This window comes from Misgurnus anguillicaudatus, chromosome 9 (assembly GCF_027580225.2).
Source record: "Misgurnus anguillicaudatus chromosome 9, ASM2758022v2, whole genome shotgun sequence".
Taxonomy (NCBI): Eukaryota; Metazoa; Chordata; class Actinopteri; order Cypriniformes; family Cobitidae; genus Misgurnus; species Misgurnus anguillicaudatus.
This window is the reverse complement of record NC_073345.2, coordinates 14,632,422-14,648,933: the sequence shown is the minus strand read 5'-3', so window position 1 is coordinate 14,648,933 and position 16,512 is coordinate 14,632,422. Positions and strand designations below refer to the sequence as shown.

The 16,512-nt window shown below is 37.1% G+C and overlaps 2 protein-coding genes across 2 annotated transcripts; one reads left to right on the top strand and one right to left on the bottom strand.

Moving 5' to 3' along the window:
* Positions 1-103: 103 nt before the first annotated feature.
* Positions 104-2,470, top strand: il13 (interleukin 13). The gene is made up of 4 exons (XM_055180391.2): positions 104-819; positions 905-949; positions 1,685-1,816; positions 1,898-2,470. The coding sequence occupies exons 1-4, from the start codon at positions 532-534 to the stop codon at positions 2,003-2,005; spliced, it is 573 nt and encodes a 190-aa protein (XP_055036366.2). The 5' UTR covers positions 104-531; the 3' UTR covers positions 2,006-2,470.
* Positions 2,471-9,355: 6,885 nt separating this feature from the next.
* Positions 9,356-11,903, bottom strand: pou4f3 (POU class 4 homeobox 3). The gene is made up of 2 exons (XM_055180753.2): positions 11,548-11,903; positions 9,356-11,312 (listed from the first exon to the last, which is right to left on the bottom strand). Exons 1-2 carry the CDS (start codon positions 11,641-11,643, stop codon positions 10,419-10,421), a joined length of 990 nt encoding a protein of 329 aa, XP_055036728.2. The 5' UTR covers positions 11,644-11,903; the 3' UTR covers positions 9,356-10,418.
* Between the last annotated feature and the right edge of the window lie 4,609 nt (positions 11,904-16,512).

The window sequence follows — 16,512 nt, the reverse complement described above, 5'->3', positions numbered from 1 at the left end:
GCTAACATTTATTAATCTTTGCTAATGTTAGTTTATGCCAATACAATTGTTCAATTGTGCATTAACTAATGTTATCGGTTACAATAATTTTTTTAATAAATGCTAAAATTACCACAAACTAAGATAAATAACTGCTGTAGTATTGCCTTCAAAACAGTCATCATCTTACAATTACATTTCAAAGGTACTTTCATACTGTTGTTATTAGTCATCAGCCATGCATTTATCCGTGTATCTCAATTTCAGTTTACCAACATGACTTTAGTCAGTTATCCATTTTAGGGTTTAAAAAAACAGTTTGATAACAAAAGCACACGTTTTGCAGCAAAAGCTATCAGTATTGATCATTAAGAGTCTGCAGTAATGAAACTAGTTTGCACAACCAAACACGGTCAGCGCGCAGCCCAGCTATTCAAAATCATTAAAAAATCTTCTTTCTCGATTCCGCTCTTCGACGAAATCAGGGCAATATGACAGACGTGAAGCCACAAGTTATCAACCCCATCTCAACCATCAACCTATGAGTTTGCAATGAGCACTGTTAGTGCTTACCGTGCACAATGGAAATTTCACGAGAGTATATATATGCAGCGTACAGCTGAAGACGAATCATTCACTTTCGGGATTCGAAAAACTAAAGCTAAGGAAACCAATCTCTTGAAGCAGACAGACAAAATGATGACTTCTGTGACTACCACGCTACTGCTGGCTATTGTAGCTATGTGCGTCTCGGCCGCTCCTACAGAAAAGAAGACTTTGTTTAATGAGCTTTTCGATGAATTGAATACCACAATGAAAGAGCTTTCCAAGCATTCCATGGTAAGACTAAACTTTCTCACATGATCGTAGCAATAGCTGATCTGATCACGTATTTATTCCAGTATTCTTTAATCTGTTTTTTTAGGATGACATCTTTGTGAGTGATCTGAAACACCATAAGGATTGTAAGGTGAGCTGCTGCACATGTAAACAGTTGCATATCATTTATATTACTTGAGTTTTGCATATGATCAGAGATTTTTTGTTTAAATTCTGTCTAGACACCCACCTTTAAGTCTCGGCTGTGAAGCTCGTTTTGTTCTGTTTAATAGTCATTGTGAAGCATGTTGTCACAATGGATGCCTGCTTATCATAGGTTATTAAAGGGTGTTTTAACCTAAAATGCAATGATTATGATAAACAGAAATGTTCAGCTTAAGCCATTGTTTTGGCCAACAGAGATTTAATATAACATGACATATGAAAGTATGTTTATAAAAATTACCATTTTTGTACCCATGGACAACATTTAAAAGTCAAACTTGACATTAGTGCAACATATCATTGTTCCCCTTGCTTTAATGCAGTGTGTTCTCAAACTGGGGGGCCCCATTTTTCATTTTATTTTACAAATAAAATTTTGTGTAAATTCTGTGTAATTAAACCTCAAAAATATAATAGCTAGTACCAACAGTACTGCATCATTGTATCATTCAATATGTTTTGTTTAATTCAAATTATAAGTTTGAAATTGTGTTATGTTATGAATTTTCTTTGGGCAGTCGCGAAGGGATGTACCCCACACAGGGTGAGAAAAGTTTGAGGACCACTGCTCAGTATGCCAGCAGTGTTTACCAGTATTTGTTTATCAAAGAGCTATTACACTAATATGATTTAACCCTGTTCTTGTCACTTTTATTATCAGGATGTGTTTTTCTGCCAGGCTGAGGATCAACTGATAAAAAAGGTTTCCGGACGCTCTGGGTCCAAGTTTGAACGTTTCCGCTCAGACAAGAAGCTAATGAGGACTTTGAAAATGATAAATGAAAATAATATGGTAAGTTTAACAGACTAGAATGTTAATTTCTAACCGTACCTTCATCCTACCAGAGATAAATGTCATGTTGCTGTCTTTCAGAAAACGTGTAAACCTGCAGATGACCAGGTCGAAATCCAACTGTCTGAGTTTCTGAAGAATCTGAAACAATGTGTCCAATTGAGAAATGCCAACAAAATCAAGGAATGAAGCTGTGCTGTATTAACTTATGAAGCAGTGTTAATTTATAGGATATTTATATTGTCTATTAAATAAAGACTTACATGGACTTGTTTCTGTGTAACATTAAAATGCATTTGTTGCTGAAGAGAAATAAATAAATATATTTTTCACGATCAAATACTGTTTTATAGTTCATTTTTGATACTTACATTATTTTATGCACTCTGATAATACGTTTCAATAATCTCATAAACACACATTCTACTGGGTTATTTTTAACCCAATGATAGGTAAATATTGGAGAGAAAAGGTGTTGGGTTATTAAAGAGCACCTATTGTCCAGTTCACGTTTTTAAATTTCCTTTGGTGTGTAAGTGTGTATTAGTACATGTTAATGATATGCAAAATGTACAAACCCCAAAGTAAACAATGACGCAAATGACGTAAATCTCTTTTCTTGGACTACAACAAACACACGGATTGTAGGCAACTGTTTACTTCCTGATATTGGTGATTTAAATAATAAAAATAATGCTGGGTTGTTGTTTGGGTAAAACATTTACATTATTTAAATGGACCTATGCTAGGATGTTGTTACCTAACTATGGGATAAAACAGCATAGGTTTTCCAGGAATTCAAAACCACATTCACACAGCACTTTGGTCCCAGAAAATTTCTGAAACTTGTCAGAGAGGCTTCTGTGCCGACTCAAACACATCCCATAAATGTTCTGGGATCACTCCCTTAAAGATGAACTAGTAACATTTCTGTAACATTCACGGAAAGCATTCTGTGTGAACAAGAGGCAGAAACAATGCCGTAAGGGGCGTGCTGTGGTGAGGACGCGTGTCTCATTGCAACAAGAAGTTATGGTTCAGCTATTTGAAAAAAAGGGATTTAAATGCAGATCAACATTCACAACAGTGGCGGCTCGTGACTGCTCATCCGAGGAGGCGCTAATTCAAAATAAGTGTTTGGATTGTCACGTGTGTGGTTCCCTTTTCCAGAGTGTGTTTTCTGTGTGTGGATAGATCCTGTGTGCATCACGTGTTTTGTCAAAATAAGTGCCACACGCGTCGAAACAGTTTATGATAAAAGAGACGCTCACAAAATACACGGTAGACACTCCCTTAACAGTAAACTCTGATTACACATGAGATTATGCGAGTATCTGGCAATCGCGAGCGTCTCTTTTATCATAAACCCTTTGGACACATCTGCAGCAGCCACTTATTTTGACAAGACACATTATGCACATAGGATCACTCGATGTGCAGAACACATATTTTGAAAAGAGGAACCACACACATGACGGCCTACATACTTCACATCGAGCGTCCTCGAAAAAAGAAGTCACCGGCCGCCACTGATTCACATCTAAAGAAATGTTGTCAAACTGGCCTGAAGCAGAGATCAGAGAGCTCGTCACTATCTGCTCTGAAGCGGAGATCATTCACCAGCATGACAAAACAGCGCATCACGCACTCCTTATGATCTTGTCATAAACTAAAATGCATGTGCATGGTTTCTCAAGACAGAAATTACAGATAATTAGCAAACTTCAGATGCTGTGGAAAAAACCTACCACGTGCAGGACTTTAAATACGTAATGGGTCTTTATGGGATATTAACTGTATATGAAGAGTTTCGTTGCAAAACCAGATAACCACCGTTTTTTTAATTGTTCAGAAGTCGCGTTTTTTTTGTTGTACATTCCAATTAATTTCAATGCAACTGCAGTTGGTTTGTTTTGATTCAAAACCTTCATAACTTAAAAAATACAGCTAAGTAGCACCATAAAACAAAATAATAACATGATAACATAATAATAAACACGTTTTGACAAAAATGTTAAAAGATGGATTTATCTCGTTTTGCAACGAAACTCTTCATGTGTGTAAATGCACTCACAGATCTGGACGCATTTTCTGTGTATTTTCCCTAATCTCTGTGTGAAAAGGGCTTAAGTTGCTGTCGTGTTCTTCCAGGTCGTCCATCTGCCAGTTAGCCCTGCTCCTGTTGTCTCTTCTTTTGCATTTGCATTGTCTTACCAATTTTTGCATTGTCTTACCTTAAGTGCATGGGATGTCCACTAATTGTTTTGCACTTAAGTTGTGAATGATCTTCCTCACTGTAGAATGATGCCCTTCAGATTCAAGATAGAAGAAATTGCTATATATCACTTTCCAGATTAAAGGGCAACAATTGCTTCTGTGTGCTGTCTGTTACCATATGGGCCATTATTTAGTGCAGGGGTGGGCATTCCTGGTCCTGGAGGGCCACTGTCCTGCAAAGTTTAGCTCCAACCCTAATCAAACACACCTGAATGTAATTTCCAAGTCATACTTAAGCCTTTGATTAAGATTTTCAGGTGTGTTTGATTAGGGTTGGAGATAAACTTTGCAGGAAAGTGGCCCTCCAGGACCATGCCCACCCCTGATTTAGTGCATTTATTTAATCCAAAAATACACTGCAAAAGCGATCTAAAAATACCCATAATGCACATTGAGGCTCACACTGACTTCTTGTGACTCTTTAAGATGTGGCAGTACTTCTGACTCATTCATTGTTTAAATTTGCTTAGCTGTGTTCATTTACTCTTTCAAGTGTACTATAGGAAATAATTGATGAGGGTATTGTGAGCCTTTCCAAATAAATTCATAGTCTTTTACAGTTTTGTGTGCAATTAACAGGGTTGGTGAACAGACTTTGGACAATAACAGTCAGCATGAATGCTATAATCTGTTAATATGAATGGCAAATTAAAAATTAATATCTCAAAATTTTTCTAAATCCACAAAAAGCGGATATATAAATATTCATAAGTATGTCGATTAAACTGTATATTCTGTTACTGTTTATGGTAGCACTGAAGTGCCCCATAGTGGATGTTCATGATAACATGTCGAGTGATAAAAGCACACCGCATGCATAATGCAGAGGCAGTTCAAGAGCCAAGCGTGCACACATCCCACAATTTAGCAAGCCTTTAGAGGGGTGCGAATGATCAGATACCTGTGTTTATCAGCTACAGGGACAACACTATTACAATTTTATAGTGGCATGCAGCCTAAATCATTTTTGCTTCACTTGTAATCCATGGGGACTTTTTCTATTGACTGGTCCATTTTGATGGGTAATCGTTCTAAAAACGTCAGATAACAGCAGTAAGTTATGATAAAAAGAGGTCTAAGTCCTTTATGCTATGTGTGGCATTGTACAGACTGTGTATATCATAATCTTGTTTTTATCTGCATTAAATTTATTATTGAATAAACTGATTGTTGCAGTTTCTGCACGTCTTTTTTGCATGTCTAATTTTGGTCCCCTGAATGTGGAGACTGTGATGCCAGATGACGCCTTTTTCAATGTACTGAACGTCCAGTATTAACGTTCAATGGACCTCTGTATCAACAAATTACAAATCCTAAACAGGACTCCCATGCACTGCAGTGTGAATAAATTAACTTTTTTACTATTTTCTTTGACACCATTGTTGAGATTCATGCTCTCGTTCTTGATGTTTGTTTTCGAAATGGCACAACAATTTCTTTTAATGTGGAAATTGTCTTAAAATCTGTCAGAATTAAAAACTGCTTTGTGTGCTGGATCTCCTGTAGTATCTCATCATTAACAAAAAAATATACTTTCAGTTGATCAAACAGTGAATTAATAAATCACTCACTACACTGTCAGAAAATAAAGTACATAGTTGTACCTTCAGGGGTACAATGACTTGTCACTGGGGCAGAACCCTCAAGGGTACAGCTTTTGTACTCTTGGCTTAGAAAACAAATTTGTACCCTTGTGATTTGTACCTTAAGAGAACAGTTTTGTACCTGTGATGACAATTTTGCACCTTTATTTAACAGTAAAAATGGACCGGTACAAAAAGAAAGAGGTCCAATAATAAGCCCTATGGGGTATGTTAGTGTAGATTGTACCTTGGGGGACAGAAATTGATTCCTACTGTACCCCAATGTCTAACAATGTAGATGATGATCTTAAGCATCACCGCCACTGTGATTGTAACATTATTGTCTGCTTTTTACCACAAGAGTCATGTTTTAAACACAAAATTGTAGCAACCAGAGGAAAAGCTAAAGAGTCAAGAGCCCAGCTAAAACAGACACTGATCACTATAACGGTGACTTTAAATGAAAAAAATTAAACCTAATAAGTGAATAGTGTTTTCTATAGCAATATTTACAAAACATTTATAAAAATGATGTTTTATAACAGTTTGAAAATAATGAAAACTAGCATTCCTCTAACATTTGCATTCTTTATAAAAATAAAGAAAGATATACCTCTTGCCAGGTTTTTATAGATGTAAAAAATATTGTTTAGGGCAAGATTTTTCATTGGCTCAAGTTATAAAATATAGATGTGAACTATTACCCTAAACTTTTTTTTTTGAATGAAGGAAAACATTTCTTTTGTGAGATTTTTTTGTAGTTGAGACAGTAAAACGTTTAAAATTTTTAAGAATGAACAAATTCAGAAATTGCAAGTTGTGTCAACTTAAGAAAATTTAGTTGACGCAGCAACCAAAAAATCCTTTTTACAGCATCCGATGTTTAAATGTTAAACTGCATAATGACATCCAAGTGGGGTCATGGTTAGATGTCCAAATAGCGGACCTAGTTTACATGTCTGCGTCCATCAGACGTCTAATGTTTAGTGGGTTGTACATTTATAGCATCCGCATGTCATTTTGACCCGATCCCTAAATCCACGCCTAAACCTAAACAACACGCATGTACACAATATGTAGGATACATTAAATGTTGTCTTTTAAGTAGCATTAGTTAAAGACACCAAATTTAAAGTGGGACCAAAGAAACTTGGTTTTAACTTTCTTGTGTTTATTTTTCAAGTTTTTAAATCTCACATTTATAGTCAGCAGCATTTAAAATCTTACAGACAACGTTAATTCCATTATCATGCGTGTTTTTAATAAATTGGTCTTTCTTTTATTAATTTATAGCCGACGTCATTTACTGCAAGTTTCTTAGAAACGGAAGAAAACTATTTACACGGAAATAAAGCCTAAAGCACTGGTACCTTTATGGAAATGCAAATCTATCGTCTTCATTTTATTTCATAGGCTAAAAACTCTTTAAATAGCCCAAACAGAAACGTGACATTGAATCGGACTACAAACAGACAAAGCGCAACCGAAAGTCTGGTGGAGTCGCCCAAAATTGACCTCTAAAGAGAACGGACTCAGGTTTTCCAGTAACAGTATCCCCTTGGATAACCCGTGAGTTATCTCTCTGAGACACCGCAGGCAAATGCCTAAGGTGCTTTGGCGTGTGATGATGATGGGAAACGACTAATAAACGCACACCGGGCGCGCTCTCCGCCGCCGCATTGGCTGCTGTCTCATGTGTTGCTGCTGGCGCTGTATGAATTATTAAAGCGCATGCGTCCTGACTACTATTCTCGTGCGCAGACCCGGCGCAAGAACGAGCGCTAGTGCCGCAAAGGGAGCTTGGGCTCGCCGCATCTCTCTAAAGACATTCCTGCATAGCCTCCATCCTCATTCTGTCACATCTTCTTAACTGTGAAATGAAAGCATATATTCACTCTTTCTCACACACACATGTCGCTTCCAGTACTCAAGACCTGAAAGCCACACTCATATCTTAAACGTTCTTCAATGTTTTACAGATTAATATGAGTCTTAATTTTCTTTGGATATAAAACTCTTTCCAGTACAATTATTAAGGCTATAAAGAATTAAATAAATTGTTCTAAGGCATTAAAAAATGGTATTGATAAAAAGCTTAATGTAGGTTACGCATTCCATCAGGATTTTTCAGTTTGTTTTTTTGCGTTGTTTTTTATACTGTAAATCTACTTCGCAATACAAAATTTAAGACTCAACAGAAATTTTTTTAAATTCAAATGAATATGGTTTAAAAGTGAGTAATAATAAAAATAAATTAAGCCGATAAAATATACAGTCGCAGTTTTAAAAAACCATAGCACATGAGTTGCTGTCTAGGCCTCTACCTTTCAATAGTTTATCAATAATTTAGTCTTCAGCATTGGCCACATGCCCCTGCTCTGTGCTCAACTTAGATTGGTTTACACCATTGTTTGAGGATTATGATGTACAAAAAAGTTAAATTACTGCTCTTAATTATTCATAAAGCTCTTTCTTACATCAAAATTCAACCCCCATCCTCATCACTAGTCTGGTTTACTACAATTTAGGCTACTCTTATTTACTCCTGTTGGCCATTATTATAATTTATTTCTCATTGAAAACACGCAGTTATGTTCCTGAGACCCATTATGTATATTTAGATCTTTGATTGTAAAACGGCTAAAAATTGTCGTACGTTAAACTTCGGAGAAATATTAATGTTGAATATTGTTGAATATTATTATTACGCTGTAATTAATATAATAAAATATATAATTAAAAAAAAGTATGCGAGAATACCACAAAATAGCTACAAAAAGTAAATAATAAATAAACAGCTAAAGTTATTATAAAATAAATTATTTTAAAATAAAACCATAGAGAACAACTGAAAAATAGTTAAAATAATACAATAAAACAGCTTTAAATATTATTGAATTTTTGTTTTAAAACACTTGTTAAATACTCGGAATTATCTTCATACAATATAGGAAATATCAATGTTTTTTTCTTTATGATCGCGTGAACTAATTATATTTGACTAGCCTATATATATAACCAATAACTCTCTATCAATAATTTTCAAAATAACAAAACACTTATAAATTAAAATGACGTCGTCTTTTTGTGCGCCTTGCAGAAACTGAGTAAAAACATGAGCGTGAGCATTATTATCATCATTATGATCTTACCTGAAGAGCTTCTCTTCATCCCCTGAGCCTGTAAGACTAACAACTCTCCCTTCAGCTCTCTGCCTGTTTTATACCAATATACAATTAATATTGCATCGCCATTACTTAATAATTTCAAATCCCTTTGCACAAAGCCGTGGCAGACATTTATTATTCAACGGGGTCTGTTTAAAGAGGTTGTCAACTTAAATTAGAAAAGAGGAAAAAGATGATGGTTTTGATTCTCGCTTGGACTGTCCATTCTTACAGGATCTAAATATTATTGCATACATTATGTTGTGAAGTCTATTTTATTTCATAAATATTTAATCGATTGAGCATTTGGGCTTATTAATAAAACAACACGTCTTAACAATTTAGGATATTAAAATTATTTCTGTCGTCAGAGATAATTTATGTAAAATGGAGAATTTATGCAACGTGCGTAAGTGTATCTGTTGGATTAATTTTCCTTGATCATTGGAATTTCAACTATGACCATTTCTAGACTGTATTTAGTTAATATTAAATTATCATTTTAATTCTGGAGAACCCAAGAACCCTTCTCTTAGCATTATTTAACAATGGCCAAATTTGACCCGTGGGTTCTCCAGGGTTAAACTGAAATCGTAAAAATAGGACGTAGTCAATATAAAGGCGTCAAAATCTGCCCGTTCTGCATTTATAGACCTGAAGTATGTTTGCAAACACATTTACATAAAACTCAAGAAGGCTTTGAAAAAATCAACAGTTTATTAAATAACATTCAAAGTCACACATTTTGTAAAGTGAAGATTACGCGTAGAGTGATTGTAGTGGCTACATTAATGCAAATGAAATAGCAGCATTCTTCATTACACCATCAGTTTTTGCATATTATTATCACCACTAACTGATGATCATTCACGAAAAAAAGAAATTCGTGAGAGTTTGAGAATATGTGATGTCCATCATATATGCATTCACTTACAACAAGACATTCAAAACAATATTACAAACGTTAAAACAACTTTCAAATAACATTTCATGTGATGCCCTATCAACATAAGGTAGACCTTGTGCGTAATTTGTATTGTTATATAAATAATTATTTAAATACCAAAAACACTATTACACACTTTAGAATATAATTTCACGTGTGATAATACTGAAACAAAGTTGTATAAAGTTATAGTAGCCTTTCATTTAATTTAGTGGACATTTTATTCTGAGTTTGGTGATTTAAATTAAAACCTTTAAGAGAGTCATTTGTATTGCTTTAAATATAGGCTATCTATTCATCTTAACTAAAAGAATAGGCAACAATTTACATTACTATGTCCATGATTAATTTAGTAATAATAACAGTGTGTAATCACAATTAGATCGATAAAATAATTACACATTTAGTGCTACATGTTGTTAATTTTACTGCACACTAACATGAACAGTGTATTGTAAATGGCGGCCAAAGTTTGATCAAATTTACTGTGTAAAATCGTTTGCTACACCAAGTGAAGGCCATATGAAAAGAAATTTGAGTCTTTAAAGGCTTATATAGGCTACGTTTTAAAATAAGATATTTTAGATCCCTGTGGTATTCCTAAAAAGTCCATCTTTGCGATCACGACACTAGTGCACCGCTGCATATTTCATTCTTTTCTGTTTTTGCCGCTGATTGCAGAACCAAACCCGAACCACGTTCTTCTTCAGATCCAACTTCTCCGCGATAGCCGCGATTTTCTCCGACGACGGTCGCGGCTGGATGGCGAAATACGCCTCGAGCGATCGTTTCTCCGGAGCGGCGATAGACGTGCGCTTACGCTTCCTCTCGTTGCCGTTAAAAGGATCCGGTTTGCCATTTTTCTCCCTGTATGCCGCTTCAGCCTCCTCCAGCCAGGCTTGGAGGACGGGTTTGAGGGCGATCATGTTGTTATGGGAAAGTGTCAGGGACTCAAACCTGCAGATGGTGCTCTGGCTAAGCGACCCGACGCCCGGTGTCTTAAGGTTCGCGAGGGCCGAACCCACGTCCGCCTGGGTCACTCCGAGCTTTATTCTGCGCTGCTTGAATCTTTCCGCAAATGCCTCCAGTTCTCGGGGATCGGATTCAACGTCGCTGATGCACGCCATGCCGTTATGGACCGACAGGGTGTGAGGGTGGCCCATAGCCATGGCTTGATGCAGGTGACCCATTTGCAGGTGGTGGTGCTGGTGAGCTTGGGCGGTCGGGTCCTGTGGCGCGCCCATGCCGCTGACCGATAAACTAGAGGAAATGTGGTCGAGCAGATCTCCTTCTAAGGTCTGGTGGCTCAGGTGATGGTGATGGTGCGAGGGTAAGTTGCTTGACGGGTGTGATATGGGCACCGTGGGCGACGAGGAGGAGCAGGGCACGCTGCTCATTGTATGGTAGGTGACGTCCGTCTTGAATGGGTGATTCTTGGCGTGAGACGCGATGTCAGCCGCCGCCAAAGCTTCAGCGCGGGCCAGGAGACTCTCATCAAAGCCGCTGAATATATTGCCCTGGAGCTGGAGACGAGAGCGCGCATGTGGAAGTCAGTAGGGAATTGTGTCAACTCCCGGATTAAAGAACATTCCCATGTCAGGAACATTAATATGAAAGCAGCAGCTTTGCTTGGATAGGCATGTGGAAGAGAGAGGGAGAGTGGTAGAGGATAGGAAAGGTTGGGGTGGGAGAGGGAGTGAGGGATGTTGGAGCGACTGTAAAGTTACAGAGTGGTGAACAGTTAAGTGCGAGACGTACCTGCGGGGCAGGTAGGCACACCCGCCGCATGCTCTCGTTGCTCGGGTGTAGCGCATGGTGCATGTTGAAGTGCTGCTTGCCGTTCATGGCCATCATCTTCGTTGCGCACCTGGCAGGTGAGTGGAGCTGACATGAAGGCGAAGCGGCGCACTGGCTCGAAGCTCCTCGTGTCGGCCGTTTCCATTGGCAGCGACGCCTGGTGAACTCACACCCACCTCCACCCAGACACGACACCCTCCCTCCCGCCTTAACCTGATCCTGTGTTCAACTACTTACAAAACTACTATTTACTAGTAGAAAAAAAACTTTACAGTAGCCTATTCGTGTCTATATAAATAACATTAATTACATAATAATAACAGACGTGTATTTGTTCTTAATGATAATAATAAATAATTTATGGGCAAGTAGGCTATTATTTATTATGAATTCAATTGTGAACGTTTATTTTATAAACATAGCTAAATTATATGTAACTGTAAAATATTGTTTGAAGATGTTTAAAAAATTTAATTTAATAACAGAGTAGTTAATATTAGGTAGGTGTTTTTAGATTTCTTGGAAATTAAGGCAATTGCGGTATATATTTTCATACCAATGGCTAAAAGGAACGTATACAAAATATTTGTTTTATTGGCTGTGACTGCTATAAACCATTATTTTAAATTGAGTATTATTTAAATACTCAACAATGGTGAAATTAATTTGCTCATGGTTTGAAAAAAACACATAGACATTTAAACAATAAAAACTTGTTGTTTTTAAGATTTACATTTTAACATATTAGATATTAAGATATACGACTTTAAGATGTACATTTCTTTCATCAGTATGGGAAAGTACTAGCAAAAAATAAAATTATGAGAATTTAACTACCAAAAATAAAACAATCTCCAATTGTATATCATATTTATAATAAAATAATTTTGAAATCAAAATCTAAAGCAAATATGTTGTTGTTCCCCAAAGTGTTTATTGTGCTTATAGCCTATATAACTCTAGGCAAAATATAAATATAGGCCTGGTTTCACAGACAAGACTTTAGTCTGATTAGGTCTTGGTTAAATTAAGATCTTTAAGCATCTTTTACGACCATGCCTTAGAAAAAGACATTACTGGTTTTATCTTGAGACAAACCAATGTTTTAAGATTGACCAGTGCAAGTTATTTTCAGTTCAAACACGTGTCTTAGACTAGGCTTTATAGATTAACCATAATATCCTAAAGGACTGACATTAACTTTTACCTTGGCTGATCTTATTTTATTTTTTGTAGAGTTTGACAGTGTTGTTCTCACCTGTATTTATAAAACGTCACGCATACAACAGAAACTCACAAATCTGTTTTAGGCCTGTACAGTTCACAAGATTTGCCAGAAGAAGAATATAAAAATCATAATATGGCATAATAATAACAATAAGTAAGTAAATAGGTAAATCAACTCTCTTTATGGTATATATTTGTATATGTAGCCTACAGTGATTAAACTATGTATAATATGGGTAAGAACTATTCTGCAAGAACAGAGGAAGTGTAACAAACCTTTTAACTTTTAAAAAAAATCTTTGTATATGTATATACCGAAGCAGTGGTGAAGTAAATAAATAAGTATATAAAGCATTGAATTGATCATCAGTGTGGATATGACTGGGTTAAAGGTAAACACCTGTTATCACTTCATGGCTGGTTGACGTGGTGACCATGCCGGTGACTGCAGAATAGGAAGCCAGGTAGTGCTGTGACACAGATGTACCATCCGATCCCATCCACCTCTCCTGTTCCCCCAGACTCTGAATTATTCATCTGCTATGTGGCTGGCATCCATTACCTCTCTGGCATTTTCTCATTCATTACGCAGATTAACAGCACACACCTTTATAAGTCTTGGCAGAAAAAATAAATAGTCACACTGAGCCAACTATGTCATGATATTCCCCATCTTGTTTATGATACCTTTTATGATAATGTCATGTGACCCTATCCTCTCTCAAGATAAAGTTTCAGTTCATGAATATTTTAACAGCATAACCCAAAAATGCCCCATTCATAGCTCATCGCTTCATCTTGATTTACATGGACACTTTTCCATACTATGGATGTTATGGTGTGAGCAACTGTGCCTTTGAAATTGGTAAATGAGACTATTATTATTATTATTATTATTATTATTATTATAAATTCTTGACCTGTAGGAGTTGAAGGTTTAATCATTTTTTTCTTTCGAGACAATCAAGAGCTTTTTTAGTAGTAAAACAATGCGCATCATCTTTTAATGTTAAATATAATTAATTGTTAAATATAGTTAAACATGTATGTAAAATGTGTGTATAAATTATATATATTCATATACTGATGCATAATGTCTATAACTGATGCATTTTTAGCAGCAACAACATAAGCAAATTACTTTTGTGGACTAAACGCAACTTCCTGTACAACTGCGTTTAGATACAGCGGGGAAAATAAGTATTTGACACATCAGCATTTTTATTTTTTTATCAGTAAGGGGATTTCTAAGTGGGCTATTGACACAAAATTTCCACCAGATGTAGCCATGAAGCCAAATATTAAATTCATACAAAGAAATCATAACATTTAAGTATACAAGTTGAGTCATAATAAATAAAGTGAAATGAGTCTATTCTGGAATGTAGGTTACACCAACAAAGGCCATGGTTTAGGATGATTTCATGTTTACAACCTTTTGAAACAACAGAAATGTCCCCTTTATGTATGCATTTCCCAAAAAATGAAACAAACCGTTGCTTTTGAATTAACATGATGATCAGTCAAAGCCATTGATGAACAACTGCAGATGAACTAAACAAACAAACACATTCTCAGAAGTGAGAAAATCTCAAGGTGATGTTGTTTCTTGGCCCTGACAGCCAAACCGCCAGATTGATGTTGTGTAGCATCATGTCTCACATTGCAAGCATGGAAAGAGAAGTCTCATCGTGACTTCACCAGCCTACTGCTCTGTTCGTCTTAAAAACTCCCATTGTCATCTGAAAACAAATGCATTATTTAAAGTTTGTGATGGTATTTGTGGACTTGTCATTGGTGGGCAACAACATGGCACTGATTTCACATGACATGTTTTATTGATTTGGTTATGGCGAGATATGACAGGACTCTGCTCGTCCACAGGCAATTTAACTCTGTCCCACAGAATGACCCTGCAAGTTGTCGTTGACACACGTGCTCCACGTATTTCCGCATCCCAGGCTGCAAACTCTGCGTCCAGCTCTGAGTGCCTGTAGCAGCAGGGACAGAGATAGAGACACAGAGAAAGAGAGAGAGAGATGGTGGTTGACGTGCTCTCCCGCTGGGCAATCAACACTGCTTGCATTAAATCAAATAGACTCTGAGTGTTTTTCACTTGGCCTCCCAAAGTAAAGGATGGCTGTGCATTATAGATGAGCATTTGAATATGTCAAAGCCACTGAAGCCGAATTGAGTTTTACACTGGGTTGGAAGTTTGGGTTGGATTGGTGTGAGATGTGTCATACTCATCAAAAGGTTTTTAAATGTTTACATTTTTTGTCTGTTGATCAACTAAATCGTACATATGACCGGTAAGCAGGCCCATGCACTTACTGCGCACATATTTTGGTCATGTCCATCTTTACACAAATATTGCTCCCAGATCTTTAAAACATTATCTTAAGTTCTTAAAACTTACTGAATCTCTGGCTTTCACAGCTTTAATTGCTACCCTTTCCCAATCTCTTGACATGCCAAACATAAGTGATTTTGTAGCATTTGTTAAACATAAAGGAATGAACATGGTCAGCAACAATACTAGGTTGCCCAAAAGATGCTCAATTAGTACTGTGCCAAGAAAATATCCCCCCACATCATTACACCACCACCACTGAACCGTTGATACAATGCAGGATGCATCTACGCTTTCATGTTGCCAAGTTCTGAGCCTACCATTTGAATATGGCAGCTGAAATTGAGACTCATCAAATCAGGCAAAGTTTTTCCAATCTTCTATTGTCCAGATTATGGTGAGCCTGTGCAATTCTTTTTCTTAGCTGACAGGTGTGGCACCCGGTGTGGTCTTCTGCTGCTGTAGCCCATATACTTCAAGGTTCAACGTGTTCAGAGATGCTATTCTGCATGCCCTGATTGTAACGAGTGGTTATTTGAGTTATTATCCGAAGAGTTCCAGGTAAGGTGTGGGGTAAAACAGGGATGTGTCCTTGCTCCTACCCTCTTTGGAATTTTCTTCTCTTCCTTACTACGCCGTGCCTTCCCTGATGACTCTGGTATCCTGCTACACACCCGCAGCTCAGGAAAACTGTTCAATCTGGCCAGGCTGCGGGGAAGAGTAAAGTTTGCCATGTTATGTGAGCTGCTTTATGCTAATGAAGCTACATTTGTTGCCCACTCAGAAGCAGATCTACAACTACTCTACTCATCTATTGCCCCTGCATGTCTAGAGTTTGGTTTGCAGATTAGTCTTACAAAAACAGATATCCTTTCCCAACCTGCAACCTTGAACCCTACAGTATACATTAACAACATAGGTGTATCTGTGGTAGACAAATTCATCTACCTGTGTTCCACAGTATCAAACAACAATAACCTTGATGCAGAGCTTGACATGTGCATTGGGAGGGCCTCATCAATGTTTGGAAAATTGAGCAAGCGTGTCTGGCCCAACAAGTACCTCTCATTGCTCCTCAAAGTCCGTGTTTACCATGCATGCGTGTACTTAGTACCTTACTATATGCAAGTGAGACATGGACAACATATAGGAGGCACAAACATCGCCTCAACTCCTTCCATTTTTGCTGCCTTTGCTCCAAACTGGGTGTATGCTGGAAGGACTATGTGCCAAACTCTGTCATACTGTAGAAATCTGGTTCCAGTGACCTGTACACCATCCTTCGTGTACGCCACCTCTGTCAGGCCCCTAAGATTTTGCTCATCGGCAAAACATTGGCCCCTTAG

What these genes read in the sequence shown, in the direction of transcription:
- il13 (XM_055180391.2), top strand. Translation starts at nt 532, where the DNA reads ATGAGCACTGTTAGTGCTTACCGTGCACAATGGAAATTTCACGAGAGT. An exon ending in AGCTTTCCAAGCATTCCATG is followed by an intron (nt 820 to 904) that starts GTAAGACTAAAC and finishes CTGTTTTTTTAG; the next exon opens with GATGACATCTTTGTGAGTGA. An exon ending in TGATAAATGAAAATAATATG is followed by an intron (nt 1,817 to 1,897) that starts GTAAGTTTAACA and finishes GCTGTCTTTCAG; the next exon opens with AAAACGTGTAAACCTGCAGA.
- pou4f3 (XM_055180753.2), bottom strand. Translation starts at nt 11,643, where the DNA reads ATGATGGCCATGAACGGCAAGCAGCACTTCAACATGCACCATGCGCTA. An exon ending in TGTGCCTACCTGCCCCGCAG is followed by an intron (nt 11,313 to 11,547) that starts GTACGTCTCGCA and finishes TCTCGTCTCCAG; the next exon opens with CTCCAGGGCAATATATTCAG.